Below are 18,733 nucleotides of genomic sequence, written 5' to 3'. Positions count from 1 at the left end.
ATTAGAGGGAAGTTAGAGGATTGGGAAGCTTTTAAAAACCAACAGTAGGCAACTAAAAAAGTCATAAAGAAGGAGAAGATGGAATATGAAGGAAAGCTAGCCAGTAATATTAAACAAGATACCGAAAAGTTTCTTCAGATATATAAGGTGTAAAAGAGAGGTGAGAGTAGATATTGGACTGCCGGAGAGTGATGCTGGGGAGGTAGTAATGGGGACAACAAAATAGTGGATGAACCAAATAAATATTTTGCATCAGTCTTCATATGAAAGACACTAGTAGCGTGCCAGAAGTTTGCGAGTATCGGGGGCAGAAGTGTGTGAAGTTGTCATTACTAGGGAGAAGGTTCTTGGGAAACTGAAAGGTCTGAAGGTCGGTAAGTCACGTGGACCAGGCGGTCCACACTCCAGCATTCTGAAGGAAGTGGTTGAAGACATTGTGGTGGCATAGTAAGGATCTTTCAAGGAGCAATTCCTTCTGGCATGGTTCCAGGGGACTGAAAATTGCAAATGTTACTCCATTTTTTAAGAAGTGAGGGAGGCAGAAGAAAGGAAATTATAGGCCAATTAGTCTGACCTCAATGGCTGGGAAGATGTTGGAGCCGATTGTTAAGGATGTGGTTACAGGGTACTTGGAAGCACATGATAAAATAGGCCAAAGTCAGTGTGGTTTCCTTAAGGGGAAACCTACCCTGAAAATCCTTCAGAATTCTTTGAAGAAATAACAAGCAGGATAGACAAAGAAGAATTGATTCATGTTGTGTACTTGGATTTTTAGAAGACCTTTGACAAGATGCCGCACATGAGGCTGCTTAACAAGAGCACATGGTGTTACAGGTAAGATTCTAGCATGGATGGAGGATTGGCTGAATGGCAGGAGATATAGACTGGAAATAAATGGGGCTTTGTCTAGTTGGCTGCTGATGATTAGCGATGTTCCACAGGGGTCTCTGCTGGGACTGCTTCTTTTTACATGTCAATGATCTGGAAGATGCAATTGAAGGCTTTGTGGCCAAGTTTGCAAACGATATGAAGTAGTTTTGAGGAAGCAGAAAGGCTACAGAAGTTCTTAGACAGATTAGGAAAATGGGCAAAGAAGTGGCAAGTGGAATATAGTGTCAGCAATTGTATGGTCATGCACTTTGGTAGATGAAACAAAAGAGTAGCCTATTTTGTAAATGAAGAGAAAATTCAAAAATAATGAGGTGCAAAGGGAATTGGGAGTTCTTGTGCACATTCACTAAAGGTTATTTTGCAGATTGAGTCAGAGGTGAAGAAGGCAAATGCTTTCATTTCAAGACGACTAGAATATAAAAACAAGGATGTAATATTGAAGCTTTATAAAGCACTGGTGAGACCTCACTTGGAGTATTGTGAGCAGATTTGGGTCTTTATCTGAAAAAGGATTTGCTGACATTGGAGAGAGTTCAAAGGACTTTCACGAAAATGATTCCAGGATTAAAAAGCTAGTCATTTGAGAAGCATTTGATGGCTCCAGGCCTCTGCTCACTAGAATTCAGAAGAATGAGGAAGGACTTCGTTCAAACCTATTGAATGTTGAAAGGCCTTGATAGAGTGGATGTGGAGAGAATATTTCCTATGATAGGCGAGTCTAAGATGAGAAGACACAGCCTCAGAGTAGAGGGACATCCATTTAGAACAGAGACGACGAGGAATCTTTAGCCAGAGAGTAGCGAATCTGGAATTCGTTGCCATGGGTGGCTGCAGAGTCCAAGTTATTGAGTATATTTAAGGCCGAGATTGAGTGATTCTTGATTATAGGATATGAAGGGATACAAGGAGAAGGCAGGAGATTGGGGCTGAGTGGGAAAATGGATCAGTCATGATGAAATGGCAGAACAGGCTCGATGGGCTAAATGGTCTAATTCTTATGGTCTTATAACCAGAGAGCATTATGTTACATGTTTGAGTTGGGATGCATTTTATATTGAACTAGAGTTAATAGCTAAGCAGGGAGGTGTATTTAATATTTCAGTAATATTTGAGTAATATTTTAAACATATTGTTTGATTAAGCATTTTTGTTGTTTACTTAATTCATTATGATTATATGTAAGAAGTATGTGAATGGCATCTGTTATTATGCCTCCACATCATATGGGAGTATCTCACTAAAAGTAAAACGAAATTGACATGGTTTCATGGGCTCCTATGTTTTTCTTTCAACTAATTACTGGCCTTACAAACATAAGAATTTTTCCTTGTCCTACAGTGGTGTGATGAAATGATCTGTATGGTTGGCCTGCAAATAAAGTTCTTCACAGTACCTCCATACATGTGACAATAATAAATCGAATTACCAGTTTATCAATTTAAATTGTGCATGCATTACTCTGTGAGGTGAACGATTTCCTGGAAGTACAATAAACGGATTGGGAAGAATGTGGTAACAAGAAAAACAGGACTAGGCTATTCTGCTGCTCAAGCTTGCTCTGCCTTTTAATAAAAACAAGGCAAACGTTTTACTTTATCTCCACTTTGTGCAGTAACGCTATTACTGTTAATTTCCTTCATATCCAAAAGCTATCAATCTCCAGTGTGAATATGCTGAAAAACTAGTCCACCACAGCCTCTTTGGTAGAACATTCCAAAATACCCTTCCCTCTGAAGTAATGTCCTCTCATCTATATCTTAAATGTCCTGCCCCTTATTATGAGATTTTAGTCCCTTCTCTATATAGGGGAAATGTCAACTCTGTACCACTCCTATCAAACCCAGGAATGTGATTTAATGAGATAAACTTCTGTTTTTCAAAAGTCCATAGAATACCTCCCTAGTTTGCTTAATATCTTCTCAGATAACAAAGCACCATCTGGATCGCTTACTTTATTTCTGCTGTTAAGATTCTTGGAAGGAAACCTGACCTATGCATAAACCTCCAAATATGAACTGACCATACTATGACTGGAACAAGGTGCTTGGACTCTTGTGTTCAAATCCACTTGGATAAAGGCAAATGCATTGTTTTCCTTCTAATTGCCAGCTGAATATACACTTTATTTTAATTAATTTTTATGCATTTCTACAAGAAACTACAGACGGAGAACCCAACAACAAAATGGAGATTTATATAGTGCGAAACAAACAAATCCAATATGTAATTCATAAGAAAAAGAAAGCATCCAAAAGAGAATTATGTAAAATTAGTATCTACCCCAACTGAAAATAGAAAAACCCAGGCCAACCACTGTGCATATAAAAGAAAAAAAAAAAATCAATTGGAGCATTCAACCCTAGAGAACTGTAAATATATATAGGAAAAAAAGTATCATGCCAACTACCAAAGGTATAATGTAATTCAACAACAAAAAACCGTATAACTTACAAAAAAAAGCTGGAAGGGATTGTAGCACACACAAAAGGATAAACTTACCCTAAAGAAGAATTGTGAAAATATTCAAGAAAAGGTCCCCACACCTGGTGAAGTTTTATGTCCGAATTGTGAAGTGAATAATTAATCTTTTCGAGGTCTAAACAGGCCATAATATCACTAAGCCATTGAGCGTGAATGGGTGGGGCAGCATCTTTCCACCTAAGGAGAACCAACCGTCTAGCCAAAAGAGAGGCAAAAGATAATGTTCGGCATTTAGTCGCACTCAAGTGCAAACTTACAATACCCAAGGTGCCAAAAAGAGCAACCAGAGTGTTAGATTCCAAATGGCAATTAAGAATATGAGATAGGGTTGCAAAAACTTCTCTCCAAAATTTCTCTAGACTAGGACAGGTCCAATACATATGATAAGGGAAGCCTTAGCCCCTTTACACTTAAGAGAGACAGGACTAATGTCAGGATAAAACCATGCGCACTGCTGAATATACACTTTTATATTCCAGTGATTCACGCACAAATACATCTAGATCCCTCAACACTAATCTATTTTTTTCTGGCAAAAATAGGTCTCATATTTTCCTAATTTTATTCCATCTGCTATATCCTTGACTTCTCTACAATCCCTGAAGCCACTCTGCATCTTCTTCATAGGCAAAAATGCAATGTAGATTTGTGCAGTCACCAGGCCTCATTACATTACACTTTGTTTCCTTAGTCGAATCAGTGATACTTGGGGCCCCAGCACTGATGTTGATGGTCCCTGCTCAGTACAGCAACCCGTAATTGGTCTGACTACACCTACTCCGTCTTTTGTTTATTAACCAATGCTCAATCCATGCCTGGTTATTTTCCCAACTCCATAAGCATAATTTAACGATCTCTTGAGTAGCAACTTATTAAAGCCCCTCCAAAAGCCCAAATACATCACACCCATTGTTTATCCTTCAACTATACTGCTAACATCAACCTCAAATTAACTCCAACAAAATTTTTTAAACATAATTTTATATTCATGAATCCATGCCAAATCCGCCCAATCCTATTATTATTTTCCAAGTGCCCTATTAGAACTTCCTTAAGAATAAATACCACAAAATTTCATTACAACTCATAACAGGCTAACTGGTAACAAAATACAATATGCAAATCTAGCCTGAAGATATCATCTTGATGAATTTTGTAGTCACAAGGTCATTAAGACCATTAGATCTCCTACTTGCAATAGGAACTTCTGCAGCTACATAATACCATTATTCCACCACAGACACATTCTGTTCCTGATATTTAATTGCTCTTTTTCTTTGAGCTCGGCTTAGTTAATCTGAGGAACATATCCACTTAAGTCTCCTAAGTTAGAAGGGCAAAGAGAATGAATTAATTTCCTAATGAACAATGTACTTCTGTGTTTTTTCCTGCACTTCCATGTTTTAGTTTAACTTCAGATGCATATATCCTGAAAATTTCCCTTTATGACAGTAGCTACTTTGTATAATTGTACTCCAAGTGAAAAATTTAACATGGTGAATTATTTATTCTAATCAATATAAAAATGTATTTTCGTAACTATTTAAAACCATTTTGTTTATCCAATCAATGTTATATTCTGGAAGTCATAATAGTAATGAGTACCCTCCGAAAGTGTTCAACAATAATTTGAAAATTCTCTTAACTATATCAGTGGAACTGATCAAATCTGGATTTACTGATCTATACATGTGTTATAAGTATAACATGCATATACTGTATATTTTCATTTCACGAGGAGTGGGAAACCATTCAACAACTTTCCCATTCAGGTTCATACTCAATTGCCACCCTCACCAAAAATGAAAAGAGACCACAGAAGAAATAAAACCTGGTTGGCTGTGTAAAGATGGCTACCTCACCGATGCTAACTTTGCTCTCCTGCTGAAAGTGAATATTACCATGAGCTGTATGACAGTTCAAGGTATAAATAATTCTCTTCTAACTTATTTGTGAAAGTAACAGCTGAATGATGCATTAACCAATAAATCCTCAGCCAGTGATAGGGCAATCAGTTATCACTCTGGCACCTGAATGACTGCATTGAAAATACTGTAAGACAGACAGACCAAAAATAGGCAATCTTCAAAAGCAGAAAACACAGAATAATTTTAATAGAAACACTTAGAATTGTTTTAATATTTATATCCTATTAAATAATTTCTAGTTTTACATTGAAACAAAAAAAGTTTTCAATGATTCATGCAACAACCCTTTTACATGATGGTAGCAAATTTTCACTGCTTGCATTTTTATTTAAAGTGAATTAAGGACATAAGGACTGACAAATATATGTAAGTAGACACTTCTGTAAAATTAATCCATTTCAGCACCGAATATATTCAACGATTCATAGAACAAAGAACCGGGTAGCACAGGATCATGCCCTTTGGCCTATGACATCTGTGCTGACCATGATGCAAATTCAGACCAATCCTATCTGGCTGTATGTGGTTGATATCCCTTCATTCTTTGCCTGTTCATGTGCTTGTGTGAACCCTTTTAAAAGCTGGTATCATATCTGCTTCAGCTTCTTCCCACAACAGTGCCATCGGGTACCTACCACTTGCTGTGTTAAACACTGGCTTCATAAATCTCTTTCAACCTTGCTCCCTTTCATCTTAAAGCAAGTATTTGACATTTCCACCCAGAGGGAAAAGAAAACTTTGGCTCTTTAACAATTTGGGTCAACTCTTAAAGAACAAAAACAAATCAAGAAAATAGCCCAGATCCCCTTCATTTATCTGGGATACTATGGTGCTTAATTGGACAGGAGACTGATGCCGAACAGTTTCTAACTAACGTCAGCCACATGTTATGTTGTGTGGCCATTAGACACCACATTGTGCTTACAGCGAACAGATTTTAAATAATGTCACTTGTTTGTGTTCAAAAGCAGTGATTTTTGTCACTGACAGTCGGAGACTAATAAGCAGTAAGACAATTTGGAACTGATTTGCTCACCATGGTTTCAAGCATTTGAGCTCGGAGATGCCAGAAACAGTTGAGAGTGCAAATGAAATGATTTCACAACTTCAACAAGTAAGAAAGTATGAAGAATTTGAAGGTATTGACAATCATCTTGAATGCTGTAATGAAAATGAAGATTTGGAGGATGCAATCATCAAAGGCATTGTATGAAGGCAGTCCGTTATCTGCACTGGGTGTTTGTGCTGATCTTGATCATTTACAGTCAATCCCAAGTACATGGCAGTGTACACAGCAGTAATAACTATTAGGAGCTAATACAGCTTTATTCTACTGTAGTAGTTTGGTAGTGTTCTAATCCATTTAAATACATAATTTGTTACTCAGTGGTATGGAAGTTTGTCTTTTCTATACCTTTTTAACTATTTCAATGAATTTTGGCTAATTGGGGCAACCGCTTAATTGGACTAAAACGTACTGGCCCCAATGTGTCCCAATTAACCGGAATGCACTGTGCTTATATCAGGTTGCTCCTCAGCCTTTGCTGCTCAGAAAAAAAAAATCCAAATTGACTTATTGATTTTTATTTATTTATTGAGATACAGCATGGAGTAGGCCCTTGCAGACCTTTGAGCCACGCCACCTAGCAACCCTTAATTTAACCGTAGCCTAATCATGGGACAATTTACAATGACTAATTATCTGACCAACCAGTACGTCTTTGGACAGTGAGAGGAAACCGGAGCACCAAGAGGAAACCCACGTGGTCACAGGGAGAACGTACAAACTCCTTTGTGCAAACTCTCTTTATAGCTAGTACTCTCTAATCCAAGCAAAACACTGGTAAATAGTTTCTGCACACTCTCCAAAGCCTTTGCATCCTTTTTGTAATGCAGTAGCACCCTGAACTGCACAAACTATGCTGCTAACTAAAGTATATACAACTGCAACAAAATGTCCTGACTGTTAAGTATACTGGACATCTTGCGTACCATCCTATCACTTTGAGAGCTATGGACTAAGATCCCGCTGTACATTAATGCTTCTAAAAATCCTGCTATTTACTCTATACTTTCCTCTTACATTTGATCTTCAAAACTGCAAAACTAAACAATTATTTGGATTGAATTGCATTTTCTATTTCTCTGCTTCATTTTCCAACTAGTCTACATTCCTGCTAACAACATTTCTCAATATTCACAATTCCATCAATTATCAAGTTATCTGAAAATTTACTAATTAGTACACCTACATTTTCATTCAAATTATTAATATACTATACAGTATATCACAAACAACAGAGGTCCCAGCACTGACCTCTGCAGAACACCACTGGTCCAGACCTCTGGTCAGAATATCAGTCCTCCACCATTATCCCGTCTTCTATGACCAAGCCCATTTTGAATCCAACCTATCAAGTCTCCCAGGATCCTATGTGTCTTAATCTTCTGGATCAACCAACCATGAGAGACTTTGACAAAACACTTTATTAATATCTAGCCTTCAACAATTACCTTCAATACCTCCTCCAAAAACTCAATCAGAATCAGGTTTAATATCTCTGGCAGTTGTCAGTGGCAGCAGTACAATGCAACAAAATGATATAGGAATAAATAAATTAAAGTATATAATAAATAGTTAAATTAAAAATAGTGCAAAAACAGAAATAATAAAAGAGAGGCAGTATTCATGGATTTAATGTTCATTTAGGAATCGGATGGCAGAGAAGCAGCTGGTTGTGAATGGCTGAGTGTATGCCTTCAGGCTTCTGTACCTCCTTCCTAATGGTAACAGTGAGAAGAGGGCATGTCCCGGGTGAAGGGGGTCCTTAATGATGGACACTGTCTTTCTGAGACACCACTCCTTTAAGATATCTTGGATCACAGAGGCTAGTACCCAAGATAGAGCTGAATAATTTTACAACTTTCTGTAGTTTTTAGCAATAGCAACTTCCCCCCCCATACCAGACAGTGATGCAGCCTGTTAGAATGCTCTCCACGGTACATCTGTAAAAGCTTTTGAGTGTCTTAGGTGACAAACCAAATCTCCTCAAGCTCCAAATATAGCCGTTATCTTGCCTTCTTTCTAGCTACATCGAAATGTTAGGACTAGGTTAGATCTTCTTAATACCCAGGAAGTTGAAAATGCTCGCTCTCTCCCCTTCGGATTCCTGTACGAGGATTGGTTCGTAATCCCTCCTTTTATCCTTTAAGGCCCACAATTAGCTCTTTGGCTTTGCTGGCGTTGAGTGCCAAGGTTTTTGCTATAACACCAGCCCAACTAACTGGTATATCTCGCTCCTGTATGCATTACCATCTGAAATTCTGCCAACAATGGTTGTATAATCAGCAAATTTATAGATGCAGTTTGAGCCATGCCTAGTCACATAGTCATGGGTGTGGAGAAAGTAGAGCAGTGGGCTAAGCACACATCCCTGTGGAGCATCAGTGTCAATTGTCAGTGAGGTGCAGATGTTATTTCCAATCCGTACAGATTGTGGTCTTCCAGTTAGGAAGTCAAGGATCCAATTGCAGATGGAGGTACAGAGACCAAGGTTTGGTAGCTTATCGATCAGGACTGTAGGAATGGCGGTGTTAAACTGTGCTATAGTCAATGAACAGCATCCTGACATAGGTGTTTGTATTGTCCATGTGATATAAAGCCATGTGAAACCATTGAGATTGCATCTGCTGTGGACCTTTGTGGTAATTGGTGAATTGCAGTGTGTCCAGGCCTTACTGAGGCAGGAGTTGATTCTGGCCATAAACAAATTCTCAAAGCATTTCATCATTGTAGATATGAGTGCTACTGCATGATAGTCATTAAGGCAGCTCACACTACTCTTCTTGGGCACTGGTATAATTGTTGCCCTTTTGAAGCAGGTGGGAACTTCTGACAATAGAAATGAGAGGCTGAAAATATCCTTGAATACACCCATTAGTTGGTTAGCACAAGTTTTCAGAACCTTACCAGGTACTCCATCGGGGCCTGCCAACTTGCTAGGTTTGCCCTTGTAAAACAGCCTGGCATCAGACTCCGAGACAGAGATCGCAAGTCACCAGGTGCAACAAGGATCTTCACAGCTGTAGTTATATTCTCCCTTTCAAAGCGGGCATAGAAGGCATTGAGTTCATCTGGCATGAAGAATTGCTGCCATTCATGCCAATGAATTTTGCCGTGTAAGAAGTAATGTCCTGCAAACCCTGCCAGAGACATGACCAAGTCCATTTTGAATCCAACCTACCAAGTCTCCCAGAATCCTATGTGCTTTAACCTTCTGGATTAGCCAACCACGAGAGGCCTTGACAAAAAACTTCACTAATGTCCTGCCTTCAACAATTACCTTTATTATCTCCTCAAAAAACTCAATCAAGTCTGTAAGATATGACTTCCCTCATGCAAATCCATACTGATTGTCAAAATAAGTCAACATTTTCAAAATATTAGTGGATCGAATATTCTCCAATAATTTCCCCTACCACTGTTGTAAAGCTTAAAGTCCTATAATTTTCTAGTTTGCCCTTAGTGTCTTTATTAAATAGAAAAACATTACTGGCATTTTCCAATGCGCTGGGTCATCGCCTGTGATAAAAGAACCTATAAAGATCTGTCAAAATTCCACAAATTTCTTCTTTTGCCTCTCTCAGTAACCCAGGATAGATCCCATCAGGCATTAGGGACTTACTGGCCAGTTTTTCTTTCAGGACACAAGACCTCCTCCTCTTGATGTCCGCATGCCCTAGAGTATCAGCTTACCCCTGCCTGATCTTGTTGTTCTCCTTCCTTGTGATTACCAATGTGAACGCCGATGTGAAGTACCTTTTTCCACTGGTTCCAAGCATAAATTCTCTTCTTTGTCCTCGAGTCATCCTACTTCTTTCTGGTTACTCTCTTGATTTAACTGTACGTATAAAATGCTTGGGACATTTTAATCCTACTCATCAAGGGCTTTTCATGGCTGTTTAAGCACTCCTGATTCCCTGTTTAAATTCTTTCTTGCTTCCTTTATATTCTTCAAAGTTCCTTTCCAATTTCAGCTTTCTAAACCATTCATATGTTTCCTTTTTCTTTTTGACTAAAGCCACCAACCTTACTGAAATACAAAGTTTCAAGGATTTTACCTCTGTATTTAAATAGACGTCTCCTTATTCTGAAGCTTACTTCTCATTTTAGATCTGCGTATGAGGAAATGCCCCACCAATCTCCTTCAGATTCACACATGCTCCATTGAGACCAACTCTCATTTATCTGGATACAATACCCCAGGGCCCTTTCATCATGAAGGTAGTTTGCATCCAACTCTGTGAAGCCTGTCCTGTGCAGTGACCTTCCCTACTGAATGCCTTTTGGAAATCTATACTGCCTCTGAAATACACACTGGATTCCGCTAGCAAAGGCAGACACTAATGATGGAATTCAGCACCACTTCAGTGTGGTGACATAGCCAATGGTCCATCAAGGGAAAGAGCATTTGAGCATAAAGGCCTCAGGTCTGGTACAAAATCTATGGTCTATTAGCAGCAGTGATCCCTGCCCCTCTAAATTATCTGAGGACTGGACTATCAACAGCAAATCTCAAAACACTGAAAAATTATTAACAATCGTGTACCTGGAAAATCTTCCAAGTTCCCTGGAAGAATAAGTGAACCAATATCAATGTCATCTCCCACGACAGCATTCCCAACATAGGGCCCTGGTTACACCCAGGCAGCTAGTTTGGAAAGGGCAAGTTCTTTACATGTCCAATACTGGACTCTTTGCAGATACGCTATCTGTGTTTCTAGGAAGAGATTACCACAACTCAAAGATTCAAGGATCTGCTCAAAATTTCCTTGAATAACGTTACACTCTACGGACACTGGGAACATTTGCTCAGTCTGTTCAAAGTGGAAAAGGAGGGCTCAAGATGATATTGACAGCATTAAGTCCGTGCACCAGGAGCACAGAGGCCCTGCATCGGTGGTGGAATTAGTGCACCACTTCACAAAGTACACATCTGCCTGGCCAAACAGCCCCCTCCTAACCCAATTGTGGAAGAGTCTGGGGTTCCTACATTAGGCTTATCAATCACCACAGAGCACAAAAACTAGAGTGGAGCCAAGTCATCTCTAACCTGGAAGAACTGCCTAAAAGATAGAGGAAGAAGGAGGTATCAATTGGATTTCAGATCGAACCTGGTTTAGGATCTGAAAAATAACTCCTCAGAAGAGTCTCAACAGGGTGTCACTCCACTGCGATACCACATGCTGTGGAGGCTGGTATTGAGACACTTGGCGCCAACCAGTGCCATGTATATTTGGGACAGCTACATTTGACTATAAATGCTTGGACATCAAAACCCAGGACATTACCATCAAGAAGGAGGTACAGAAGCCTGAAGGCACACACTCAGTGATTTAGGAACAGCTTCTTCCCCTCTGCCATCCGATTTCTAAATGGGCATTGAATCCATGAACATTACCTCACTACTTTTTTTTAAATTTCTGTTTTTGGACTGCTTATTTTAATTGAAATCTTTTAATACACATATATACTTACTGTAATTCAGTTTTCTTTATTTATCATGGACTGCATTGTACTGCTGTCACTAAGTTAACAAATTTCACGACATATGCCAGTGATATTAAACCTGATTCTGAAAGTTCAATACTGTCATTTAAAGTGATTTGTACCGACACACAGTGATGCATGCAAGAAACTGAAAAGCCAGTCTAGAATAACAAAACTCAGTAACTTTTTCCCCAGGATGAATAGAAAAGATCATGATACATACAGGGGACTTCGTGCAAGGTAGTTACTTATACCTTTTCCTGTCAATTTTCAACCTTAATTTCTTTGCCTCATGGTTGAACTGCCTGTAAAATGCCGAACTATGCAAACAACAAGCAACTAGATACAACTTGGAGAGTTAAATATTTACATTTCCAAGCAGCTCTCCCATAATGTCGCCTGTGGATAGTCTACAGTGCAACTGCAATTGTGTAACAACTGGCCTCGTATACTCTTTTGAACAATAACACCTCTTTGCACAGTTAAATATAACTAAATACCATAAGTGGTCATAAAACACCAAAGCACTTAAAGATCCTTTGGGAAATGGCTGCAATATTGGTCACAGTGTTGGGTTTTAAACAGCATTTTACAAGAGTAAAAGCAGAAAGGTTTGTGCCTTCTCGTGTGTGGCAGCCAATGAAATACATTCTGAGATTACCAAGAAGGACATTGATGTTTTGGAGGGTTATATAACTGAAAGATGCTTCAGAAATAGGAGGTCTGGAACCAATGGGAGGAAATGGCCAAAATAACTTTGTATTGTATCTCACCTCCTCAGAATATCTCAAAGCTTCACAAAAACGGCGCTTTCAACACTTTGTGACATCTATAAAATGAATAGAATTAGAACTTAACTGTTTTAAAGTTGGAAATCAAACTTCTGAGCTTATTTTGTGACAAATAAAACCAAATATTCTAGCTTCTGCATCATATTTTCTATCCATATGACTTAAATTTTCTGCATTCAAACTCGCATTTAAATAAACAAAAAATATTGCATCAGAGAATTTTTTGTGCAACCTTGATGTGTACTGGTCAAGTAATACAAGCCAAGTGATCTTATACAGATGTACACGAGAAGCTAGATGTTGCATTACTCCATGAACTCCACAATGTCGTAAGCTGCTGTCAATCTCTTGAAGGCAAGAAACTCAGTTTTAAGTAAGCACTCTATGTTGCCACAGTTTATTTTCCCTTGAGAATAGATGTCAGATTTCTGTCTTTATTTACATTTTTTAACAAGTAATTTCAATGAGCAGTTATAGGCATTCTAACTCATGTGTCAAGTACTCCTGTACACTTGTAGCGCTATTTAAAAATATATATTTAGAGATACAGCATGGTAAGAGGCCCCTCCAGCCCAACAAGCCCAAATGTTTACACCTGTGACCAATTAACCTACTAACACACATGTCTACGGATTGTGGGAGGAAACCAGAGCACCCAGAGAAAACCCATGTGGTCACAGTTAGAAGGTACTGACTCCTTACAGACAGTGGCAGAATTGAACCCAGGTCCCTGGTGCGGTAACAATGTCCTGCTAACCACTATGCCACCGTGCCATAGTTTAATGTGGGTAAATTCATCTGAGGCTAAAAAAGGATCTAGTGCTTTTCCGGCGTATATGACGAATAAACTCTTCTTGGGCTTCAAGCCAGGTACAGGTATCGATTATAACAGATGTTTCCTTAAGAAACTCTGCCACCTTTGAAGAAGATGGTCGACACCTGTACCCAGCTTGAAGCCTGAGAGAGTTTATTTGTCATTTGAGGCTGTTTATCTCAGAGAAATTAAACTGATTCTGATGTTGGATTCCTTTGCTTCTTTTCAGAAAGTGACAAGGAAGTATGAGTGTGAAGAAATGCATAAATCCAATTACACACACACACACACACTGTGCAGTATTGCTCATGGCAAGGTGCAGCAGCTATTGCGCCAGTACAGCTAGGCAAGTGGAGGAGCTACATGGTGACGCAGTTAGTAGCCAACTGCAGCAACTCAGTTTCAATCCTGATACCCTTGGTGTAGAATTTGCATACTTTCCCAATGACTGTGTGGGTTTCCTTCCAAGTACTCTAGGTTCCTCCCATATCCAACAAATCTCCCTAGTGTAGGCGGGTGGTAGTACTGATAAAACTGCGTGGAAAATAGTGAATAGGGAAAATGTGATTCCTCTGTAATCTGGCATTAACTGAGTGGGCTGTAAGGCTGCCTTCTATCTGAAAGGAAATCAGGACAACATGAATTTTTTTTTAAGAAAAAGGACAAGGGCATTATACCACAGAAAGAGAATGTTATTATTTTAGAGCTATGATTTGTCGCTTAATGTCACTACATTTGGTATTTTTCCCCGAATCAACGGAAGTTAAGTTATAGAACCTTACAGCAGAGAATGAACCAATTTTTGCCCATCTTAAATGTGTTGGTTCTTCGAAAGAATTGTCCATTTGGATTTCTCACCAAATTTCCGTAAAATTCTTCTCCAGTCTCTCGGCATAGCTAAAGAGTATCATCCCTGGGTTCGATATTGTTTTGGTTCGATATTGTTTTGGAAGAAAGAAGCCCAAAATTGTTCAAAACATCAGCTGAAACTTGACCTGTAATGTTCAGTTTAACATGGCTTTCTTGATTTTGTATTCAAGCAGTTTCCCATACATTTTCTTAACTGTGCTATCAACTTATTTTGAAACCTTCAAATACAGTGAAACTATTTCACTCTAGCAGTTCTGTGAGTAATATTATTATGCTGCTTTTTTATCTTGTTTGTCCCTGATTTTTTGGTTATCTACAATTAATTGCATCTGCCATCTGTTTGTCCTTCCCACTCCCACACACATATTCTAATACCCAAGTCCAGTGTGTTTTTATATATCCAGTAAAGAAATGGTTTCAACTTTACAATCACTGGAGGATCCTTTCTCTTCAGTTAGAAAACACAACTGATATTTATACCTTAACTACAAATTATGATCATTCCCTTCATCCTAATTGCCTCTATTTCCTAACTTAGAATTTGATATTTTACTAAATACTAATATATAGAAAATGTTGGAAAGACTCAGGCCAGACAGCACAAGTGGAAAGGAAGGGCAGAATTACTATTAACTTGTTTCACCTGCTACAGATCAGCTGGATGTGTTGAGTGTTTCCACCATTTTGCATTTGATCTCATGTTGCTTCCAATGCTTGGAGTTTCATGAAATTAATTTTCATTTGTTAAATGCTAACTGGTTGTAGATTTCTGCAATCAAAACATTTTTAGTCTGTACTGCAGAAATTGCTGGCTAGTGTTAAGGATAATCGAAAATTGGCACAGGTTTACTTGTCTGATGATATGTCATCTATTTCTGGGAAATGTGTCATCCATTTAGTTTAGGTTGGAATGCTTTTCACAGTTGGTTTGGATAGGCCTGCAAGACCTGCATCTGACTGTTACTGACCCACATATTGCAGAAGGTAAACTGGTGCATAACTGGGTGAACAATAGAGGAGGACGGAACTGGTACGATACATAACCCCATTTCCCAGGAACACTAAGATTCTATTTCTATCTATCTATCATAGATTTGAAACAAAACTGAATTGTTAGCAAACAAGTCAGTTGAGTAAAACATACCGCTGATCAAATGGGACGAGAATATAGAGGCAAATGGGTCAGCATCCATCATCAGGGACACCTACTATCCAGGCCACGCTCTCCTCTTGCTGCTGCCACCAGGAAGGTGGTACAGGAGCCTCAGATCCCACACCATCAGATTCAGGAGCAGTTATTACCCTTCAGCCATCAGGCCCCAGAACTCGGCTCCCCTCAAAACTGGACTGATTCCACCGCCAGGGACTCTACAACTTGTCTTCTCAATATCTTCAGCGTTTTGTGCTAAATATTTTTTGTGTTTGTCTTCTTTTGCCCGTTGGTTATTTGACAGTCTTTGTGTGTAGTTTTTAATTGATTCTATTGTGCTTATTTCTATCTACTGTGAATGCCTGCAAGAAATCGAATATTGGCAGTATACGGTGACATGTACTCTGATAACAAATTTACTTCGAACTTTGGATTTCAGTTATTGGGAGAGCGAAGGGTCATTTTCCTGTTCTGTGCCCCAAAGCCATATAGCACTTTATTTGGAATTGTTATGGTAGTCTTCCAAATATCTCCCAAGCTTCCCATTGACAGGGCTACAACAGTTACATTAATTGAAAGAACAAAGCGATCCATCACAATATTGTCATTTCTGTTCAAAGACCCGACTGTACACCAGCTACGTGCACTTACTTTTTCCACGGTCATGCTCCGTGTTTCAGGCGAGTGAGTTTCACCCACGTAGAATCCTGCCCCCGAAATGACATGGACACCAGTTTCCTGAGAAAGGCGCCTGAGAGTTTTCACATCTCTGCAAATCCCCGTCGTTGTGTTTTCCACAATGGTTCCACCACCCATCTTCTTAAAATGCAACAGCTCCTCTTTCACCACTTCAGGTTCCTCGTTCAACATGAGATTACTTTTGTGACTGTACGGGTTCTGTTTGAGCCAATACAAGTTATTCATGGATATCGGCATTTCCGAGTACTCTTCTTGACCAGGGAGTGGTGGAAAGTGGCAAACCGCAAAAGACAAGGCCAAATGCTCGTGAGTCAGGGTGCGACCCAACTGGCTAGGATCGATCAGACCCAGCACAGTCTGAACTTTCCCACTTAACCCTGGCATCTTCTTGCAATGTACCTGAAAACTAGCAACAACAATCGATTAGGCGTTGTTTGCTTGCAATCCCACGAGCTTGCGATTCCTCTGTGATTTAACCAGAGCCGAATTTTTAAAAAAGGGGGCAGTTAAAATGAGTTCGCAACGTCAAAGGATAGCCTGAGATCATTCTAAGGCTAGAATGTAATGCAATGTCAAACCGGAGTGGCTAGTTTTTAGCACTCTTTGAACGCAACAGATTAAAGATACGTCATAAAACGTATTATAAACTATTTATAGCTGTTCCATATAGCATCAACTTTCTAGAGAGGGAGGCAAAAATCAGCAATTTATTTATTTTAGTCCGGCAGAACATGTTCACTCGTGTTTAACTTGCACTTTAACCTGCTAAGTAACGAAACATTGCCGTAGGAACACGGTAGCACAGTTTAGATCTCGATTTACCTGCCACTCACCAGCTCGAGGTCCCGGGGCACTTGTCAATCACCACTTCCCGGCAGCTCCCGTGCAGCTTGTCTGTCAATCTCCAGTTCCGGGTATCGCGGTGCCAACCGTCTGTCAAGCGCTGGCGGATCCGCGCTTCGCCACTCGGCGCCACGTTTGCTCTCGCGAGTTTTCCCTTCTACTTTGCTGCTTAACGTAATCCCCCTGAAATGTTATGAACGGATCTCCAATGGCCGAGTTGTGACAGAAAGTCATCGATTTCAAACGTTAATTCGATTTCCCGCTTTGCAGATGCTGCTTAAAGTCCCGAGTATACCCTTACTCTATCTGTATTTGAGATTTGCAGCACCTGGGGTATTCCGCTTTTGGGATTTTCCTTCTCTGTTCTTGGGCTTTGTGTCTTGCAAATTACTGTTCAAACAAGGTAATTTTCCTAAAAATGGAAGTACTACATATGCTGGAAACGAAGGCAGAAAATTCTCAAAAAAAAAAAATAGACGAAAGAGAAACAATTTCCAGGTCAAAGACACCTCAGTAGAATTAGGAAGTTTGGATAGTCTTAAGTTGCAGAAACAGGACAAGGGTCCCTGAAGGATGGCCAACAATTTCAGTGGACACAGATCTTCCTGGTAAATAGATCTGTGATGGCCACTCACTGGAAAATACTCAACACTTCAGACAGCATCTGTTAGAATCATTTTGCTGAGTTAGCCAGCAGGAAAATGTACCTTAGGGTTGTAGGTGGTGACATACATGTACTCTGATAATAAAATTTACCTTGAATCAACCCCTTCCTTTCTCTTGACAATTTTCCCATGGAATTAGAGATGTACAGCAGTCACCTTGGTTTCACAACCAAGCAGCAAACAATTTGCTGACAAATTCATTTGCAGAGCTAACTCGATGGGCTGAATGGTCTATTTCCGCTCCTGTGACTTATGGTCCAACTCAGTGTGTTGAGCGGCATTTGAGGAGATACTGGAATTGTTGATGGTTTTGAATTAAATGCTGCAATATCAGGTCCTTTCCTCAACAATTCCTTTCCTTCCATAGTGAGCCCATTGAGAGGTTAAAATATATATAACCATAGAAACCCTTGACCTCTACTAGCTGGAAGGACAAAGCATGGAAGTTTCCCTTGAAGCAACACACTGACTTGGAAGGATATCGTCAGTTTCCCTCAAGGTGTCATCTCGATCCCAGGAACTTAGTTGCAGACAAGGAATCACGTTTAAAATAGTTATGAAAAATTTCTTCCTCAAAAAGTCATGAATCTTTGAAATTTGTCAGGCCTGTGCCCACTGACACCTCCCAGACTGCACCAAGCTAATAGGATTCACTTGGCACTCATTCCAGACTCATCACCTGCAGCCTATTGAAAGCCATTTCTCATCCACAGTTCATTTTCACTCATTAAACCAGCTGTTTTCAACCACTTGCTCCTAGCTTTCACTCTCCCTACCTAAAGTTTACCTCATTGCCAGTTGTGTTTAGGTTCTGCTCTCTCTTGTTTAGTGTTCCCACATGGCTTGCTATTTAGCAGTCTCTCCTTAAAGGTGTCGTTCACTGCTGCATCATCTCTGCTGCCCTGCTTTTCCACATTTCCTAACAGGATGAATGTCACACCGATTGACCCAGCAGGGTATGCTCACCTGAAGGAAATCAGCTGCTGACGTGAGCACATGATTCAGAAGCAGCAGGAAACAAATGACCATCGGCTTGCCAATGTCTTCCAAC

General features: G+C 39.6%; 1 protein-coding gene across 4 annotated transcripts in view; it reads right to left on the bottom strand.

The window, feature by feature from the left end:
• Positions 1-17,150, bottom strand: part of pter (phosphotriesterase related) — a 52,132-nt gene extending 34,982 nt beyond the window's left edge. Inside the window, exons 1-2 of one of the 4 annotated variants that reach the window (XM_072253777.1) lie at positions 16,997-17,150; positions 16,127-16,580 (exon numbers count right to left, since the gene is read on the bottom strand). In XM_072253777.1, coding sequence (XP_072109878.1) covers positions 16,127-16,558 — 432 coding nt within the window. In that variant the 5' untranslated portion in view covers positions 16,559-16,580; positions 16,997-17,150. The remainder of the gene's footprint in view (positions 1-16,126; positions 16,581-16,996) is intronic. The other 3 variants (XM_072253781.1, XM_072253778.1, XM_072253780.1) reach the window with 3 other exon arrangements.
• Between the last annotated feature and the right edge of the window lie 1,583 nt (positions 17,151-18,733).

Source organism: Mobula birostris, chromosome 3 (assembly GCF_030028105.1).
Source record: "Mobula birostris isolate sMobBir1 chromosome 3, sMobBir1.hap1, whole genome shotgun sequence".
NCBI lineage: Eukaryota > Metazoa > Chordata > Chondrichthyes > Myliobatiformes > Myliobatidae > Mobula > Mobula birostris.
This window is presented reverse-complemented; position numbering and strand designations above follow the sequence as displayed.